General features: G+C 34.7%; 2 protein-coding genes across 2 annotated transcripts; both read right to left on the bottom strand.

Moving 5' to 3' along the window:
- Positions 1-221: 221 nt before the first annotated feature.
- On the bottom strand, positions 222-3,586 carry LOC111798777 (patatin-like protein 2). The gene is made up of 7 exons (XM_023682104.1): positions 3,452-3,586; positions 2,745-2,926; positions 2,486-2,666; positions 1,818-1,985; positions 1,443-1,745; positions 399-577; positions 222-330 (listed from the first exon to the last, which is right to left on the bottom strand). The coding sequence occupies exons 1-7, from the start codon at positions 3,584-3,586 to the stop codon at positions 222-224; spliced, it is 1,257 nt and encodes a 418-aa protein (XP_023537872.1).
- A 2,859-nt stretch (positions 3,587-6,445) lies between these two features.
- Positions 6,446-16,356, bottom strand: LOC111798476. Its single transcript, XM_023681647.1, has 16 exons — positions 16,072-16,356; positions 15,239-15,541; positions 14,907-15,132; positions 14,572-14,817; positions 14,353-14,468; positions 13,606-13,704; positions 13,420-13,507; positions 11,622-11,851; positions 10,040-10,224; positions 9,730-9,929; positions 9,176-9,508; positions 8,984-9,085; positions 7,717-8,014; positions 7,459-7,607; positions 7,099-7,383; positions 6,446-7,032 (listed from the first exon to the last, which is right to left on the bottom strand). The coding sequence occupies exons 2-16, from the start codon at positions 15,535-15,537 to the stop codon at positions 6,823-6,825; spliced, it is 3,066 nt and encodes a 1,021-aa protein (XP_023537415.1). The 5' UTR covers positions 15,538-15,541; positions 16,072-16,356; the 3' UTR covers positions 6,446-6,822.
- Between the last annotated feature and the right edge of the window lie 3,720 nt (positions 16,357-20,076).

The following is a 20,076-nucleotide window of genomic DNA, read 5'->3' as shown; positions in this document are numbered from 1 at the left end:
CATCATTTAGTGGGGTGGATTATGCAAACATTCTTAGAAACTTACGGTTATCATTATATTCTCTATTCTCGACTAAATGAATAAAATCTTTGAAAAAAATACGAATTTTATTTTTTATTCCTTTCTAAAATGATAACGATAATGATAATCATCTAAAAAACTCGCTACAATATAAGAATGATAACGATGTAAAGAGCGGTGAAAAGTGGAAGTTTTTGAATTCAATGGGCATCATGAGCTCCATTTTCCAATTTGAAGCTTGCAGCAGCTCTTCCATGAGGGGACCTTGCATGGCGGAGCCGCCGCTCATCGGACAGCCGCTTGGCGAATCTGCATGAGAAGAACCACCGGTTAGCAGTTAAAGCAGTTATTAAGTAGTTGAGGGTTTAGATTGTTGCCTTTTAAGGGCCTCTTCATTTGTTTCTGAATTTGAACCACAATGCTCAAAGCTTCCGGTCTCCAAATTCACCCATGAAACCGGCTTCTTCAGTAACCCTTCTCCGATCCTCACAAGTTCGTTAAGATTCTTGTCTGTTGCCACATCTACTGAGGATACCTCGCTCTTCAACGTGTCGTCCTGTCGGTTTGTAAATTAATGTTTATTTTTCTTTTTTTTAAAAAAAATTAAAATTAATATCTATTTTGTTAGGAATCACGACTCTCCACAATGGTACGATATTGACCACTTTGAGCATAAGCTCAGGGCTTTGCTTCGGACTTCCCTCCTAACAATCCTCCCCTCGAACAAATTACACTATAGAGCCTCCCCTGAAGCCTATGGAGCCCTCGAACAAAGTACACCCTTTGTTCGACACTTGAGTCACTTTTTACTACACCTTCAAAGCTCACAACTTCTCCCCTTAATCGAGTCCCGACTCCTTTTCTCGAGTCTTTGAACAAATTACACCCTTTGTTCGACACTTCAGTCACTTTCGACTATACCTTCGAGGCTCACAACTTCTTTGTTCGACACTTGAGGATTTTATTGACATGGCTAAGTTAACGGCATGACCCTGATACCAATATTAGAAATAACAACTTTCCCAACAATCGTCTTCTCGAACAAAGTACTCTCCTTAATTGAGGTTTGACTCCTTCTTTGAAGCCCTCGAACAAAATACGTCTTTTGTTCAACACTCGAGTCACTTTTGACTACACCTTCGAGACTCACAACTTATTTGTCCTACATTTGAGGATTTTATTGACATGACTAAGTTAGGGGCATGACTCTGATGCCATGTTAGAAATCACGACTCTCTACAATGGTATGATATTGTTCACTTTAAGCATAAACTCTCGTGGCTTTGCTTTGGGCTTCCCGAAAATGGCTCAAACTAACGGAGATATATTCTTTACTTATAGACCCATGATCATTCTCTAAATTAGCTAACGTGCAACTCCCTCCCAACAATCCTCAACACATTTCGTTTATAAAATTGAACCTGGATGCGAAGGTAGTTTTGTTGGCAACGGAGGGCTTGAAAGATGACAGAAAGATGAAGATCGACCATATCCGAGCTTGCTTGTGAAAACACATCGATAATTGGGGTGGAGCCGCCGCTGGTTAGCCAGTCCAACATCCCCCACTCCGCCGCTTGCTCCGCCGTGTATTTCATTTCCGCCTTCGGAGCTCCGGTTCCTAACGATATAACCAAAAACCTCTTGTAGTCCATTGGCTTTATAGCATAAAAATCCGGACTTTCTTTTATCACCTCCTTCGTCACTTCCCCGATCGCCACCAACGTCTGATCACATTCAAACTACAGTTCATAAAACTATCAAATTTAGAATGAAATGAATATATATTTCTTACTTACCGGATTGTTCGCAGCAACGCCGCCGTCAACCAGGTCGAATTCCCTCGTTTTTCCTCCGGCGACATCGCTCTCAGTTTTAAAGTGATGAGCCGGAAGATAAGTAGGAGCAGCCGACGTAGCTATGCAAATATCCGACAAGTATGCATCTAACGATGGATTCTTCTTCAACTGAAACATGGACCAAACAGTGTTCATATGATTCGAGAACTCGATCAACCTCGACTATCAACCTAACCCAAATCTTAAAAATTGGGTTGGGTTAAATTTTTTTTTGTTCGGGTTTGATTTAATTTTTGAAAAATCAAACATTCGGCTCGGTTACGGGTTGATATTTTTTAGGTCGGGTCAATCGAAAATAGTGTCACAACCCAACACAACCCAAATTTTAAAATTATTACGAAAAATAAAATTATTAAACGTTTGTAACTGATATTAGTGATGCATTGTGCGTTGTGAAGGTTTGATATTTGAATTTCATAAAATTTTATCCATTAACGTGTATACTGTTGATAAGTACGATTTTTAAAAAAAATTCAAAAAGAATAACTCGACAACTTAAGCCAATCCAATTTAAAAAAGTTATGAACGAGTTGCTCGGGTCACTAACTTAATCAACTTAAAATTTCGGAACGGACAAAAAAAAAAAAATTAAGAAAGAAAAAAGCAACCTGGTAAGTAGAAAATATGGTTGGTTGAAGGAGCTTGAGGTCAAACGTGGGAATGACCACATTAGTCAACGTTTGGTGCAATTTCGTGTCGCCCAACTTGTCCTTCACAAGTTTGTGGAGATATTCGCCGTCATATTTTGGACCAGACAGCAATTTCAATATTTTGCCTACTGCCCATGTCCTGTGGAGAAACAATCAATTATAGGGACTAAATTGAAAGAAAAAAAAATTATAGGGACTAAATTGAAATTAGTCAAACTTGTTTTGGGGAAAGATTTTGGGACAGTGGTCGAGGTAGAATTGTTTGATGTCTTTAGCAGAAAACAAGGGACGGTCGTTTTCATTTGGGGTAGATATCATGGCGGTTACAAGCCCTCCGGTGCTTGTCCCGGCAATCACATCGAAGTAATCCGCAATTCTTGCCTCTTCGCCATCTAATTTCTATAAAATCGACAAAGAGAATTATTTAATGACACATTAAAAATAGGCAACATTTGATGGTGTTTACGTATCGCTGTCTCACTGTTTTAAAATGCGTTTTCTAGGGAGAGGTTGCCACACGCTTCATTCTCTCTCCAACCAATGTGGGATCTCAAATCCACCCCCAGAAACCATTTGCAATAGTTCTAGCCCACCGTTAGTAGATATTGTTCGCTTTAGCCCGATATGTATCGTCATCAGCCTCACGATTTTAAAACACAATCTTCTAGGGAGAGGTTTTCACACCCTTATAAGAAATGTTTCATTCTTCTCTCCAACCAACGTGGGATCTCACAGTAACTTACCCTATCGTCAATTTGGGTAGTTTTCTATGAACGTTATAACTAAACCATTAAAAAATTTACGACCCAATTTAACAAATTGATAAACAGATATAGAGATGTCATTTTGAAAACACGAAATTTCACGAACCATCATGAAGTACATGTTACAAGTATATTCATAAATAAAACAACATAACAGTACCTGAAGTTCAGACTCGAGAAAATTCAAAATAACTCCGGGAATGATTCCTCTAATTCCACCTCCATCGATACTCAAGATTGTAATAAGGTCACCGAAAGTCGGGGGTTGAAAGGGCACGGTGGTTGCTTCCTCCATAGCTAGTAGTTGTAAATAAGCAAAATAGTATGAGGTTTTTGTGTGAATTACTTGATGCTTGGATGGGCTATTTATACACATTCATCCCTTGAATCATTCTTTGGCTTTGGGTATTTTTTAGAAATTTCAAAAGTTTTTATTTTCAACTTTGGTTGTTTTTTCAGTCATTTAGTTGTGAAAATGAATACAATAATGTTTTAATGTGTGGAAGCTATATTTATTAGGTAAGAAAATCATATTATGATGATAATTTTATATATAATTGAATAAGTCATATTAATATGATAATTTTTTAATTAATTAATTATATATATATTGTCAATTTGAGCATAGTTCTGCCACTTGAGATATCAAAACAATAAAAAACAATAAAAGTTCGAATTTTCTCTCGATTATTATAATTTTCATACTCTCATCTTCAAAATAATAATAATAATAATAATAATAAATAATATAATCATAATAAGAATAATAAGAAAATATTTATATCGAAATTTTTATTTTTCAAAACCATAGGTAAAAATATTATATTATTTTTTTCATTAAATAATTGATCTTTGAATTTTGAGATTTATTTCAATTTGATTTTTTAATTTTAATTTTTTTAAAATTCACAAATTTACTGAACATAAAATTAAAAATTTAGAGTTTATTTAAAATTTTTAAAATTTTAAGGATTAATTAGAGAAAATTGAAAATTTTATTAAATATAAAATTAAAAGTTTAATAATTTATTACGTAAGATCACACGTTGGTTGGAGAGAGGAACGAGTCATTTCTTAGAAGCGTGTAAAAACCGCTTCTTAACAGAGAACAAATATGTAACCGAGAAGCGTAGAAGGAAAAACCCGAAAATTATATATATCGAAATTATGGAGAAAAAAAAAAAGGTATTATCTTCAAGCAAGAGTAGGACCAAATTCCAAGACATTAACTCCTAAGTTTTGAACATCTTGACATACTTTTAATGCATTCTTCACAAATTACTTTTGAAAAAGTCCACAAAACCCCTAACTTTCTTAGAATTGCCGGGGTGATAACGTCAATCCACATGGATGGAAAATTTATCGAGCCGGGTTTAATTTTTTAATTCTTGTCAATTTGAGCATAGTTCAGTAGATGAAATATCAAATATCATCTTAAAAATATATAATTAAAAAAACTAATTTCCACCCATTATTTTGGCTACTTATTAATTATACTGCTCGAAAATATATATTTTTCTATTATTTCTAATAATACGGCTCGGTAACAGATCGATTCTTCCAAAACACGCCCTATTCGTTCCGCTCCAATAATCTGAGTAGCAACACGTGAATATAGAGATTTAAACTTCCAGTCTTTTAGTTAAAAAATTATGTCTAATCAGTTGAATTATGCTCAAATTGACTCTAAAAAATATAAATTAGATACTACACTATTAAGAATTTATAAGAATTAGAAGCCGGGAGTAAGTAAACGTCACAAAAATATTTTAAAATTAATTCAATTTTTTTTAATAATTTTTTAATTTTCTTTTTAGTTAATTTAGTCAACATATTATTTAAACAAAATGCGTAAAATTATAATTAAAAAAATTATATTTGTAGTTTAATTTTTTTAGTCCAAAAGGGTAAATAAATATGATTAAATGTTCAAGCCACGCGAATTGACCGAGAATTTACGGGTCAACGCATGGAATTCAGTGTTCAGTTATGAATTAGTTTGATGAAATGACGTGGCCATTTGTCTTTTTGTGGGTCAATCTAGAAGGATTATTTTAAAATAAAATAAAATAAATTATTTAATTAATCTCTAAAAATAATTAGTTTTAATTATAATTACCTGCTCCCTAGAATTGGGACCAAAATTCCATTATAATTAGTGGAAGATTTAAAAATAAAAAGTTTACAATTCAATGCCTAAAATATATGGAATGTTCGTTAATAGAAGATGATTATATTATGACGATTGAATTAGAGTGTATGATGATATTAAGGATCGTAATCTAAATTTTTGTATTAAAGTTTCGGTATCAACTTGGGAGGTCATGTGATAAACCGGTTTTTTCTTTGAGATTGGTGTCGGTTTGATTTTATTATAAATTCTTATTGGAATGAAGTTATTTTAAAGTGATTGTTTCACAATCGAAAGAAAATGAACGGGTCGAGAAATTTGATGAGCGTAATTTGATTGATTTGGAATACTCTATTTTCACGTGGACTAATCAAAGATCGACTTGATCAAATTTTTTATAATGGGGTGCGACTTTCTTAATTAACTTTTGTTTAATCTTAAATGAACTCAGTATTTGATTTCGGGATTTCGATAAAAGATGTTAATGGTAGAGATGTCCATGTGCTCACGACTTGGCTGCCATTTGCCATCTCAATTCTCAGCTAATGTTTTAACATTTTTAGGCAACTTTTTCTTTTTCCTAAGNAAGAATTTTTTTTAATATAATTGATATTAAAAAATCCAAGAAATCCAATAATATTTCATAAACAATATTTAAAAACTAAGATTTGAATATAATGCGTTTTTCATTATTATTTAAGTTTCCTTAAATTGAATAAATAGCAAAAGTAAAAATGAATAAACAAATAAGGTGGTTCTATGAAGTATATCTTTTTATTTTCTAAAAATGTGTACAGTTTATACTTTAAAAAAAAAATATATATATATATATATATATAAATTTGCAATTTTGTCTTTTGACTATTAAAAAAAGTGTTGAACAGCATAATGAATTTGATTTATTCAGACCATTGCAATGAAGTTTCGGGAGCTACGAAGGAAACGTTGAGCTCATAATATTGGCCATAAGTTAGAGAACTGAATTGAATTTGAAATTGAAAAATAAAAAATAAAAAAAGAAACTTACCTGAATGGGGTAATTTTCATAATAAATACATTTTCTTACATACAGCTGAGAAGGTAAAATATTGATTAGCAGTAATAAAATTCCCATGCTTTGCCTTTAAACCAACATGGTCAGAAGCTTTCGGTCCAAACATTAAAAAAAAAAAAGAACTAAGAAGGCTTCTTTTCCTACCAACCAATGGGAATACATCAACCATTGTTCTGTTGAAGCCATGGATCAGTACAAACTGCTACAAAGCCTAAAAGAAAATCATCACTGTACACAACATCATCATCATCATCATATCATATCATTCATACCAATTTCTGGCTTTAAAATGGCTAAACCCTAAATCAATCAATACACAACCCACAGAGTAGTTAACTCACAGAGGTCAGTGAATTTCTGACCCATTAGCATCTTCAAAATCAGCATTATCTCTTTGTCTAATAACAAATTGATCCACAATTTTAACCGTGTGCACTGGATCCTGATACGATGTAGCCGCTTTCCACTTGCTCGGAAACGCTCTCCGATGGCTCAGCTGCTCCGGTTGTCTTGCCTCCCCTTCCCATTTAGAATCCAACTTCCATTCTTTCGGAACCTGCAACGTCGAAGCGAGAATCAAGATACAGATACTAGAAAATAAGAATGTGTAATCCATGTTTACCTTGTCAACAGCAAGAGTAAAAACTTCGAGATCACCATCATGATTGATGTGGAATCGAGTGAACGATTTATAATTTGCAATCCTTAGTGAAGAGAATGCTTCATCAAAGTGGATGTGAAGCCAATTGATACATATGTATAAATAGCTTCCAAAAACAAGGGAGACGACTGGCGTTGAGAAAACCCAGAAATAAAAGAAGACGGAGCCATAATATATTATAGCACCTCCTCTAGAGAGCGAATGCATTCCATTCTTGCAAATATTACTACGCGAAACGGCCATGACCTAATAGCATTCTCTCGACTGTTAGTCAACGGAAGAATGAAAAAACGATAATACTGGGAAGAAGAGTGTTCTAACCTCAGGTATATCAAATGCCGACATAAGATACTTGATGCATGCTGGATACAGACCATATGTCCATTCTTCTAATCGCGCACGGAGACCAGTCGGATCGGGAAAGTGCTCACCTTCCTTTGTACGGTACCATTCATACAAAGTGTGATAGCCTGTAATGAAAAAAAAAGATCTCACTTTCAACATCAAATAATTCATAACTAGAAACCTCGATGCCATTGGTAAAGTAAGGCTACGTTCAAAAGTAACACGTGATAGTACCTGAGGTTGCTAGTAATTCATGACGGACACACGTCTCCAACCCGAGTTCCAATAGCAACATAAGAAAGAGAGCTGCCCCAAGATGTGCAGACACATGAACAAGGCCAATTATTACCCGTTTCTTCTTGGATGCTTTGCTAGGAATAAATGTTATCGCTACAATCAATAATACAATAGCACCAGCTAAAGATACATATGACTCTCCCAGCATGTATAGAAAAGAATTCCACACCGTGCCAAAGAAACTCTTCAAGTGACCCGAAAATGAATCTTCTTGCAAGATGTGATCGAGCTTACACTATAAGAAAGTTACAAACTTGGTCATCCACATATTTAAAGTAAAGCATTTTACCTTGCTAAAAAGCCAAGTGCATTATATACCCCATTGAGTCTAAAAGGAAGTGAAGAGCAAACTATTCAACTAAAGAAACAATAAATACTTATCAACTAAAAGTGAAACCAATTCTCTCTCCTCAGGCTAGTTTGAAGATACATTTTATTGTCAGCTTGTCGATCAATCTTATCAAATTGTAACTTTGATCAAAAGGAGAATATGTTGATAATGAATTACCAAACGATGAAGTGTCCTTAAGGGTTGGAGTCAAGAACATTAGCACTAGAAAAAAAAGGTTGATTGGTGTTCTTCTCACCCTTCTAAGTACTCAAACTCAAGCTGTAGGTATCACAAGTATGCCGAGGTTTGTTACAATACTCACATTAGACGCGATGCTTTGATTGATCAGAAACCTTGTGTGCAATAACTTCAACAACCAAAGCAAAGCTTTCAACTGAATCATTGGGTTTCTTCACAATATTGGCTCTCTTCCTGCAGCCTTTAACTTTATTGAATTCAATATTGAGGTTTGCCAGGAATAATATTGTGGATCCCGAGAAGACATTAACTCAACTAAGGGCGAAGTTGGGCAAACAAAGATGGCCAACAGCAGCAAACAGTATCAATGGCAGTGGCAACTAGGCCTAGGGTTGGTTTTTAAGGGTTTCTAATATTTTGACACCATGTGCAAAATATAAGAAAAATAATATTTTCTGTCGATTTTTGTATGAGAAGAAAGTGGTTCTTTAAATAGAACACTCGATTAGAAATAAAGAAATAAAATTCCAGCAATATAATACAACAAATACTGATCAACTAAAAACGAAACAACCACCAGAAACTAAGCTGAATATGAACCAAGGGAAGTCTAGTTAAAAAACATGCTAAAGAAAGCCCAAAAAAATCTCCAAGGAAGAAAGAACAAAAGCCAACCTGTGGGAACATAGAAAAGACCAATATGAAGTAGATGATGCCACCAATGAAATCAAATTGCCAATTTTTCTTCCGGAACTTCAAAATATTTCCTAAAGCAATCTGCACAAGAGAAGAAGTATGCACTAGAAGTTAAAAATAAAATAAAATGGTAGAACTGAATAGCACAAAATTTTACAGTTCAAACATTACCCTGCCAGAATCTTCAAAGGAAGGATAAGCAGCCTTGCACTCATATGTAGCCCCACAAAATTTTCGAAAATTACTAAAGACGTGAGTTGGGTGTAAAAAAGCCCCACCACAGCCATTTACAAGAAGATGGTGCACATTTACAGACTCGTCTGATTGAACAGCAGAATGGCGCATATAATGATGCAAGTCTCCAGCAATTCGAAGTTTGCACCTCCCTTTTAGATAATCGCATATTAGGTGCGAAACATTCTTCCCAGAAACATCATTCCAGTAACAGTCAAGCAACCAATTAGGTTCATGAGTCATAATGATTACCGAGTCATCAGCTCCCATCTTGATCAGATAAAAGAGATTATTTGTTCATTAGAAGACAGTAACCACAAAGAGAAGTGAAGACCCAATGGATGAGAAAAACAAAAATCAAGGATACAAGTTTAACCATCACAAATTAATAGGGGAATAAATCATTCAATAAATTAACTGAAGTAGGGAAAATAGAAATAACTAACTGAAGTAGGGAAAATAGAAATAACTAACTGAAGTAGGGAAAATACCTTCTCCTGTACAAGTTCTGAAAAGAATTTGAATTGGTAGACATCAATATCACCATGGAGTGCTAGATCCAGACCAAATACCCACCATCTTTTGGGAAGTTTCAGGGCAAAATAGCTCTTCTTTTGAGGCATAAACCACCCGCCCAACCAGCTCTTATGACATATGTATCTCATATATGTATGAAGTCCATCGAACCAATCTACAAAACCAAACAAGTGTGTTACCTCACAGACATAGTGATAGGAAATCAATTCCCATAAAAGGAAAACATCAAAATTAAATCAGCTCAGACAGAGAAAGGTAGCAAACCATGATTTCCAGGAATTACGTAACACTGAGGTCCATCATATTGCTTCAGTTCAGAAATCCCATGTGGTAACTCCGGCTTCTTTACTGCTATATGATCTTCTTTATACCAAGGAGGAGGTTGAAGAGCATATTCAAAAGGGCAGAAGAGCCGTCTTTCATATGTGAATGCTGATGGATTAGGATATCTGGCATAGAACAACAGGGAAATAATTACCATAATTAGATATAGCTCTGCATAAGCATTTTGACAGCGTGCATAATCTAAAAAATCTATCCAAAACACACAAGGTGTTTCATATATTGATTAGCAGTGATTAAGGCACCAAGGACATACCTTCTTCAGGCTTCTTAAACAATTATACTTAGGAAGGTATCAAATAACTACCACTACTAAATGTTCAAGTTCTTTTTAACACTTATCCACTTACTTTACATTAAACCAAAATACTCTCCCCTTCAAGTGCACCATCTTCACTCAGATAAATTATGCTCCACCTATAGAGTTATTCAAATAAATTCATGGTTCCATTTATAGAAACCATTTGGAAGCATGCTCTACAGAATGATTTTTTAAACGTTGTTTGTTCAAGAACCATAATGAGATGGCTTCAGGTTATGATGCAAATATTCACGAGTCCGTAATTTTTTAAGAAGATTTTAGTTATGTTATCTTGAACAAACTCTAAAACAAACAAAAGAAGAAGAAGAAGAAAGAAAGAAAATCTTGCAGAATGGCAATAAAGAACAGCTTCCAAACATCCCTTCAGCAGCATCATTGACTTCAATTATTTAACGAAGTAAAATTCCAAAAGGGCCAGTTTAATAAGCAGGGAAAAACAGCTAACTGCTTTGGTTTGAGGGGTGTGGTTGGGGTTCAAGTCCTCACATTATTCCATTAGCCTACATAAGTTCAAGAACTTGAGACAAAATTCAGAAGAACCCCACCAACTAGCTATCTAACCACTCTAACCACAACTCTAGGTAATCTACTCATCCATTGCGTTCATATAATCGGAAACTTCCTTAACAATGGGTTTCAGTTGGCATAGTCGCCCTTTCTAAAGTAGGGTTTAGAAACTTCCTTCGAAAGATTGCTTCTGAGAAGTCCTGCTTCGGTCTCTTGGAATGAGGAGAACAGTAGAACTTTTAAGGATAAATACAGATTCTAGATGGATAGTCGCCCTTAGATTTTATTGTCACTACTCTAGTTACAACCTATATGACTAATGTAGCTTGGGAGTACTTCAAAACTTCTTGGCTGGATCCGAAAATGTTTCATCACCCCCCACCCCACCAGCTCACCCCTAGAAACACTTTTTGAAATCAATCAGGTGCCCTTTTTTCTTTATTTAAAAATATTTTAAAAGAAAAGCCTCCAACTAGAGACAATGCAAGACTGACCAAAATAAGAAATCTGCCAACATGGACCAAAATATCCAAACTCAGCTGAAACCCACTATCCAATAGCCTAACATATAAGCTAATTAAAAACCACAAAAATGAATCACTAATGAAAGAACTTAAAAACCATCTTCAACTATATGAATGAAAAAACATATAAGCTATACTTGAAAAAACTTACGCAAGATCTCCCCCTATGAGTAACATATCTCCACGTGGTAAGTTGAAAATTGAATCATCTTCAATTATGCGAATTGAAGGTTGAGCAAGCAAACGTGCAATAGTATAAGATGAGTTCCCACCATCACCAGTATCAGCCATGAAATCAAACCATAAGTCCTCCCTATCGCTATAATGATCATATAATAAACCATCCTGCTGAGCTCCATCTTCAAGCTTGCGCATTGCTGCCTAACATTGGAAGAAAGGTCAAGTGGAAACATGACAATTAGCCTTCATAAGAGAACAATTTCTTTAAATTTTATGTAGGGAACTAGGATATGATGGATTTTTTTTTTTTTTTTTTTTTTTTTTTTTTTTTTTTTTNGAGAGAAACAGAGAGATTCCATTGATAAATTAAATGAGTTGTTAGAAAGAAACCCAATTGTTTAATAAGGCAAAAAGACTAATCGTTATAGGGGAGAGAACTTTTACACCTTGAAAAGAATTAAATCAAATAGAAGGCAGCAAAAGTAAGAACAGAGAAACAAATATTAGTCCATTCAAAGAAAAGAAGAGAAAAATGGAAGTAGTGAACTTTTTAGTTTTCCCTCCATATCTCATCCAGTGAACTCCCAACGGATCCTCTGGCTAGCAACAAAGGCTTAGGTTCTGGCAACGAGGTTTACAAACCACAAAGGCTTAGGTTGATTTATATTTTTCTTGATTATATTTATTAGAACCCTGAAATTTTAAATGAGAAAGGGAGAGGTAAGATCTTATAATTCTTACAGATGGATCTATTGAACTCTCACAATGTTTTGTTCGTNATTACTCTTACAGATGGATCTATTGAACTCTCACAATGTTTTGTTCGTTGTCAAACCTAGTAATTACTCTTCTCAATCCTGCCTCTAGGTCACAAAAACAGGGGCAAACTTCACCAAGATACGAAGCTTTGTCTAAATGGGGCTCAGAACAACCAGATTGTGCCAATAGGGCTGCCTGCAGTCAATTGGATGGAAGGAGTTCTCCAACCTTAACAGATAATTATTTCTTGATTTGTACATGGAAGGTCTTTTCGATGGAGATTGGCAAGAAGTTTCCATCTATCACAGAAATCATCAAGGCCAATGCTTTGTGTGGGTGAGGCATCATACGGGTAGGTGAAATCAACAAGAGGAAAGCTATTATGGGTTTGTAGTTGCAAAACAAATCATTGATGTGATTCATAAATAGATGGGAAAACCTTCATTTTAAAACCCCTTAAGTCGAGATGAAGTCATTCTGAAGTGCCCATACAACACTTTAGCAAAGTTGCTGCACATGAACAATTGTTGGTCCACAATTGGTGACAACACAAGGAGTTTGAAGTTTTGGGAGGAACACTTGCACCAAAAGACATCGCTCGTTCTCAAAGAGAGTGGATCAAAATCTAAAATCTACCCTTAAATATATAAAATCTAGAAACATCTATGGCAATAAGGGACCGTATGGAGCATTAAGTGAAAGTTCCAAATGGACGTCTAATTTTCAGTACTACCAGGAAGCAGATTGTGCATTAAAGTCGAGGATATTACAACAGCTTCATCCCTTCTAAACTTGCAACAATGTTCGGGACATGACATATCAGATTCAGTCACCAAAGTGAAGGTATCAACTAAAAAGAGTAGAGCACAGTGCCTACAATCAGCTAGATAGCACAATTAGGGGATGCAATTATCCTATATGATTTCCTTCAAATTTAAAGCAGTGAAATTGTGGATTCATTCCGAACTACAAGGTAGATATAATGCAAAATGTGGATCATAGAACTAAACCTGCATCATGCGCATGTCAAATCGACCAACAAAGACAGTCACTGAAACAAGTAGATCAAAAACAGTCTTGAATAAATCAGCAGAAGTTCTGCAAAAAACCATCAAAAGAATACTTCAAAAATCTATAAACATGCACACCCACATTAAAGGAAGGAAAGCGATCAAGAATCATAGTAAACATAATACCCTGAATACCAAGGAACCATATCAAGGAAATCAGGCCTCATTTGCTTTTTCTTCAGCTTTTCATATTCTTTAACAGATAAAGGATGAGAAAGAGCCCACCTGTTAATCATACAAATTAATTAAGCAACCAAAAGAAAATTATACTCCACGTGCAACTTCAAAATCCACAAATAAATCATCTCGGCACATTTAATGGTAGAAAATTAGATGAAAATTATTATAAAACCTAAAAAATAGCTCCAGCCAGATTCGGGGTAAAAATAAAGTGATATCCTAGACCCATGAATCAGTTCGGGGTAAAAATAAAGGATCGAGAAAGATCCAACCAAAATGGATAATGGATAAAGACAAAAGGGATCAAAGTTAAAGCTGAACAAAACTGACTAAGAGAAACAAAAAGCAAACCTGACATAAGATAATTTGATTCCATATTCTCAAGTCCAACCTCAGAGTGAACTAAACTTGGTTTTCTTGATTAAATCAGTTCAATTGTATTCAATTAATAACTCCAAATAGCGTGAACAATTAAGAGACCCCAAGCTAAGTAAGAAATGGAAGTGGAAAGGCGTACGGACTTGCAATAGAAAAATGCTTGAGCGTCCAGTAACATCGCTAGTAGACTATATAAATTCCATTAAGGAACAGACAGACTAAAGAACATAATATCAGAACTATTTCAATCTTAACCTAATCAAGAGATCTTCAGCTCCTAGACTCCTACTAAAATGATGAGAGTTAAATACTTACCCTGTCGACCGTTCCACCACATAGTTTGCAATGTAAAGGCCAATAAATGTAGCCCAGAGTGAGTATATGGGTGAAATACCATCAGATGGACCAGCGCACGAGCCATTACACGCTAACTAAAGCAGTGAAAGAAGGTGACATGAGAAAAACAAATGAAAAGAATTAACACAAACACATACAGTAAATCCACGTATTAACAGAGATGAATTCTATATGCACCTCGCTATAAATTACCCACTTAGACAAAAGTGGGTAATCACTTGCAGACCCAACGGGTGCGAACCAAGACAAGCACACCTGATCCTTCAATTCATTTACGCGAAGAAATTTTGCAAGCCAAGAGTTTCTCTCTTCCTTCTTCCAGAAAGTAAACCAATTAGAGGTTCTCCGCTGAAGTGTTCTGTCTTTCAAGACAGCACTATTGCCACAGTGACTGTAAAACACACAGCAGGCTATACTTATGACCTACACCATGAATGAGAGCAAGAATTGATATAGCAACGTGGGAAAAGAGAATTTAATAGTAAACCACAGGAGGCATCCACAGAACTTACAGCACAGTTCTGAAAAATTGCCAAAAGCTCAGGCCTCTTTCCAGCAACACGTGAGACCAAACCAATGTACCAGAGGCCAATAAAGAGAACATGAAATACTGCAAGAAACAGAATGGAAGAGATGTATATCGTTATGAACATTGAAAGATTCATCCTTATATCCACTCCCATTGACTGAAAACTTGGAAGATGATACACAGCTGCCACTAAAATCCAGGCTATGTACCTGAAAACATCAATAACTCAAATTTCCAAGAGCACATATACACGGGTAGGAAGTATTAAATGTCAAAATGAAACAAAAGCAGTATAATTGACTCGCGGAAACTCACCACCGACTGAAATTTGAATAGCTAGGTTTAATGGTTTTCCCAATAAATGGTGATGAAAAGAAATAAAAGAAACCAAGCAAACATGAATACATAGACCACCATTTGATATTCTGATCCAACTTGTCGATGAGCGTGTGCATGTTGTCAGAAGATATAAAAAATAAGCAACCAACCACAACCGCAATGATAGCATGACGTGAATGCTCATGAGGATACGGATATGTATGAGTGAAGATGGTCCGAACCCTCTTCATTTTGAGGGTATCTAATAAACCAACAGAAATGTTGTCAGAGCCCATAGTCCTGCACGCACGAAGAATATCACTTCCTTTAGATAAACAAATCCAATCCTACTTCTTCAATACATCTAGGGCATCCACCAATCAAGAAACCTATAGACGCAGACACATTTCATCAAACACACAACAAAAATTACAATTCAAGATTTCACGAACAATAATCTTAATGCATCTTCCAATCTTAACTTCATTTCAAATGCTTAACTTGCAAGTTCTTATATCGTAATAAACCTAAAATCACCAATCCTGATCAAACAAAGACCTCCTCCTCCCCGTCGTCAATCACGAAGAAATCCAAAACCCTAGCTTCTTCCGCACTTACTCGGCTCTAAACACTAAAATTTTCACACCAAATCACAACCGCTTTGAAAAAGGCTCCACAAACGAAAGACATCACAAATTCAATGTATATACCAAACGGAAGAACCGAAATCAAAGAACATGCAAAATTAGGCATCAAATGAAGTCATATTGCCAAGAATCAAACAGAAAACAGAAATTCAAAAAGAGAAACGGAGAAAGAAAAGCACATACCAAATAGAACCGGTGCGAGAGGAACGAAAGAAGAGAAAAAGACTAGAAGTTGATGAAGCAATATATAGAAGAAGAAGAAGAAGAAGAAGAAAAGGGCATCTTCTCAAAGGTCGTGTGCATCTGAGTCTCTGAGAACGTCTGCTGCATTAAAGAACACAACCATGGCATATTCCTTTGGAACCAACAAGACGATGACGAGGCCTCGTTACAGAGAGGCTCGACGACACGGGGCCTCGCACGTAAACCAATTGCCAGTGCGAGTGGGAATTCATTGACTCGCAGATTTGCGTGCCTTTCACGGTTCGTTCCTTCCGTCCTAGAATTGGTTCGGTTAATTTCTCGCCTTTTTTTCGTTTTTTTTTTTCTTTTATTTATTTATATTTTTGGACGGTCCACATTTAATGTGGGAATGAGCGGATAGATAGAGGGGCCTATGGATGATACGGCGCCGTCTCAAGGTCCTCGTGTTCGAACTTGAAACTTGGACGGCGAAGTAATAAGGGATTATTATTTTTTATTTCTATCTGGGGTCTTCCTCAATTTGTGATGCTGACGTGTCTATTCATTTGGACGGTTTAAAATTTTATGGCCAATTTATACATAATTACCATTATCTCCTTCAAATTTTAAAATTGTTCCTAAAAATTATTGATATGAAAAATTAAAAATGGTTATTAATATTATAATAATGTCAATAGATAACAAATTGGTAGCTTAAATTAAATTATAAATGATGTCATGTTTTTTTTTTAAAAAATTTTTACAATCAGCTTGCATTAATTTATGTCTTATATTAATAAATAAATAAATAATAATAACAAAATTTAGAAGGGTAGTTTTGGAAACCATTATAAAATATGTTTGGGTCTTTGGTGCGCAGCTGAGGTGGAAGGCGAAGGCCCCTTCCAAAGCTTGAGAGCCATGAGTGAGATACCACTCTGAAGAAACTACAATTCTAACCTTGTGTTAGGGACCTACTGACCAAGGGATAGTTTCTATGGGGCGTAGGCCTCCCGAAAGGTAATGGAGACGTGCAAATGTTTCCTCCAGAGCGAGATTGGCACTCTCTGAAAAAGTTGGAATTTGAACCTTGTGTCAGGACCTACGGACTAAGGGACAGCTTCTATGGCGCGTAGGCCTCCCGAAAGGTAATGGAGGTGCAAATGTTTCCTCCAAAGCGAGATTGGCACTTTCTGAAAAAGCTGGAATTTGAACCTTGTGTCAGGACCTACGAGCTAAGGGACAGCTTCTATGGCGCGTAGGCCTCCCGAAAGGTAATGGAGGTGCAAATGTTTCCTCCAAAGCGAGATTGGCACTTTCTGAAAAAGCTGGAATTTGAACCTTGTGTCAGGACCTACGAGCTAAGGGACAGCTTCTATGGCGCGTAGGCCTCCCGAAAGGTAATGGAGGTGTGCAAATGTTTCCTCCAGAGCGAGATTGGCACTCTCTGAAAAAGATGGAATTCGAACCTTGTGTCAGGACCTACGGGCTAAGGGACAACTTCTATGGCGCGTAGGCCTCCCGAAAGGTAATGGAGGTGCAAATGTTTCCTCCAAAGCGAGATTGGCACTCTCTGAAAAAGCTGGAATTCGAACCTTGTGTCAGGACCTACGAGCTAAGGGACAGCTTCTATGGCGCGTAGGCCTCCCGAAAGGTAATGGAGGCGTGCAAATGTTTCCTCCAAAGCAAGATTGACACTCTCTGAAAAAGCTAGAATTATAACCTTGTGTCATGACCTACGGGCTAAAAGACAATTTCTATGGGGTGCATGCCTCCCGAAAGGTAATGGAGGCGTGCAAATATCTCCTGGGGCCAGAGCGAGATTCGGCACTCAAGTGCAAAGGCAGAAGGGAGATTGACTGCAAGACCCACCCGTCGAGCAGGGACGAAAATCGGCCTTAGTGGTTCGACGATGTCGAGTGGAAAGGTCGTTGGAAATAAATTTTTAGTATAATAAACTAAAAATTAATATGATTAATTATTTTTATTTTTATAATAAACTCTACAAAAATGTTCGAGAAAAATCTATTTTCGAAATATGACGGAAAATATATATGGTGCTCGGGTACATATTTAGAGATTCTAGCTTCATGTAACTGAAGTATGTCATCGAGTCAGCGTACCGCTCCATCGCATCGAAGTATCTATGTTTCCTCCATGCCATAGATACTTAATTATTAAGGAAAAATATTGAAAGAGTTTCTTTCTTTTAAATTAATTTTATTTAAAAAAATAAGCTTTCATCCTTGTACGGAGAGAAAAAAAAATATTTAATAAAGAAAACATTTAATACACTTTTGAGTTATGAAATTATTTTTTTAATAAAATAGAAACAATTTGTATTATTTTAATATTATTGTCAATTTTACATAAATACTTTAATAAAAGAATGTCTGATTGAGAAACTTGATGAGAGAACTTTCTGTTTAGACCGTTGTTTTTTTATTAATATTAAGAAAATTGTTCACATTTAAATAATTGATTGTTTAATTATTTAATTTCTTTTTATATTTTTAATTATCAGATGCATGAAATATAAGAATTTTATGGAAACAAATAATATTTATATTTATTTTATAGAATTAATCTTGAAAGGTGTATATAAAATCTAATAAACTAATTAATAAAACAATTAAAATCAATGAAAGTTAATTAATTAATAATCAAAGAATAAATATTTAATTAATAAGCATCCTTGATTATATTAATTTAATAAATATTTGTCCATGACATAAATTAAATAAATAATATTTATTTATAATAGTGAAATATTTAATTAATTCAATTAGTTATAGTACAATAATATTAATTACAAATATAATTCAAATCCACGAGTTCTAACTAGTATAAATATATTTTAATAAATAATATAAAAAATGATGCAGTAATAATGAATATTAATGAATAATAGAGCAAAATATATATATATATATATATATAAAATTATGATATATTAATAATAAATCAAATAACTAAAATTAATCTCAATAACTAATCAATTATTAATATTGGAAAATAATGTATACTCATTTAATTTAGCTGACTCAATAAACTAATTAGTTAATAATTTAAATGAATAAGTAATTGCATTTATTTATTGAAAATTAAAATTTGAACCCATTTAACCTAATTAACAATTAGTTAATAATTTCAATAAATAAGCTATTATGTCTATTACATAAAATTTAATTAAAAAAAGTAATTAATTGTATGTTTAACGCGTAATTATTGATTAATTATAATCAAATAATCGGGTTAATTTTAATAAATTTATATAAAGTAGTTATTTAATTAAGTATACTCGGAAATTACTAAATCGTGTATAATAATATTTTATTTTAATGTTTAATCTCATAACTGTTGTACGGAGTATCACAAATTCATTTATATTTCCTTTGTAAATCGAAACTATTCAATACAAATTTTAAAATTGTTGATATGAAGTAAAATTTGAAAGACGTTAGGTTAATATCATTTTTATATGTGATGATTTAAGAAGACATCTATCAATTTGAGTATAACTCAACTCGTTAAGCTATACCACAGTGAAAAAATAGAAGGTACGAACCTCCAATCTCACATATCGATTTTTTTTTTTTTTAAAAAGGTACACCCTGAGATGTAAAGTCATCCCAGAACATATGCAATTTAGGTGAAGCGTGCATCGATTAAATAAGTTAAACCCATGTGTGATTATGTTATAAAGATATCCCGAGTCGGGATACGGTTAAGGATGGCTTTTTGTTTCCATCCATGCTCCTCATTTCATTCTTCGCTTCCATACATGTGCATGCAATTACAGTGTTTTAGAAAACAAAATATTGAATTCATATGGTCGAGTTTCTAGTATAAACACGACAATTTCTTTGTCGGGTTCGACCTACTCAAATCCTACGCCAAAACCCGAGCATCAAACTTTAAAAACTCACGATTGCTATCGATCTTCTAACTTTGATTTATAATTTGGTAATTTTCATTTGACGGAATGAAAGTGATAGAACACTC

Source organism: Cucurbita pepo, chromosome LG07 (genome assembly GCF_002806865.2).
Source record: "Cucurbita pepo subsp. pepo cultivar mu-cu-16 chromosome LG07, ASM280686v2, whole genome shotgun sequence".
NCBI lineage: Eukaryota > Viridiplantae > Streptophyta > Magnoliopsida > Cucurbitales > Cucurbitaceae > Cucurbita > Cucurbita pepo.
This window is presented reverse-complemented; position numbering and strand designations above follow the sequence as displayed.

Excerpts from the sequence above, each read along its gene's own strand:
- LOC111798777 (XM_023682104.1), bottom strand. The coding sequence starts at position 3,586 with ATGGAGGAAGCAACCACCGTGCCCTTTCAACCCCCGACTTTCGGTGAC. Across the intron at positions 2,667-2,744 it reads AAAATCTTTCCCCAAAACAA|GACATGGGCAGTAGGCAAAA; the intron begins GTTTGACTAATT and ends GTTTCTCCACAG. Across the intron at positions 578-1,442 it reads AAAACTACCTTCGCATCCAG|GACGACACGTTGAAGAGCGA; the intron begins GTTCAATTTTAT and ends ACAAACCGACAG.
- LOC111798476 (XM_023681647.1), bottom strand. The coding sequence starts at position 15,537 with ATGGGCTCTGACAACATTTCTGTTGGTTTATTAGATACCCTCAAAATG. Across the intron at positions 13,508-13,605 it reads ATGGTTCCTTGGTATTCAGG|AACTTCTGCTGATTTATTCA; the intron begins GTATTATGTTTA and ends GGTTTTTTGCAG. Across the intron at positions 7,384-7,458 it reads CGGCATTTGATATACCTGAG|GTCATGGCCGTTTCGCGTAG; the intron begins GTTAGAACACTC and ends GAATGCTATTAG.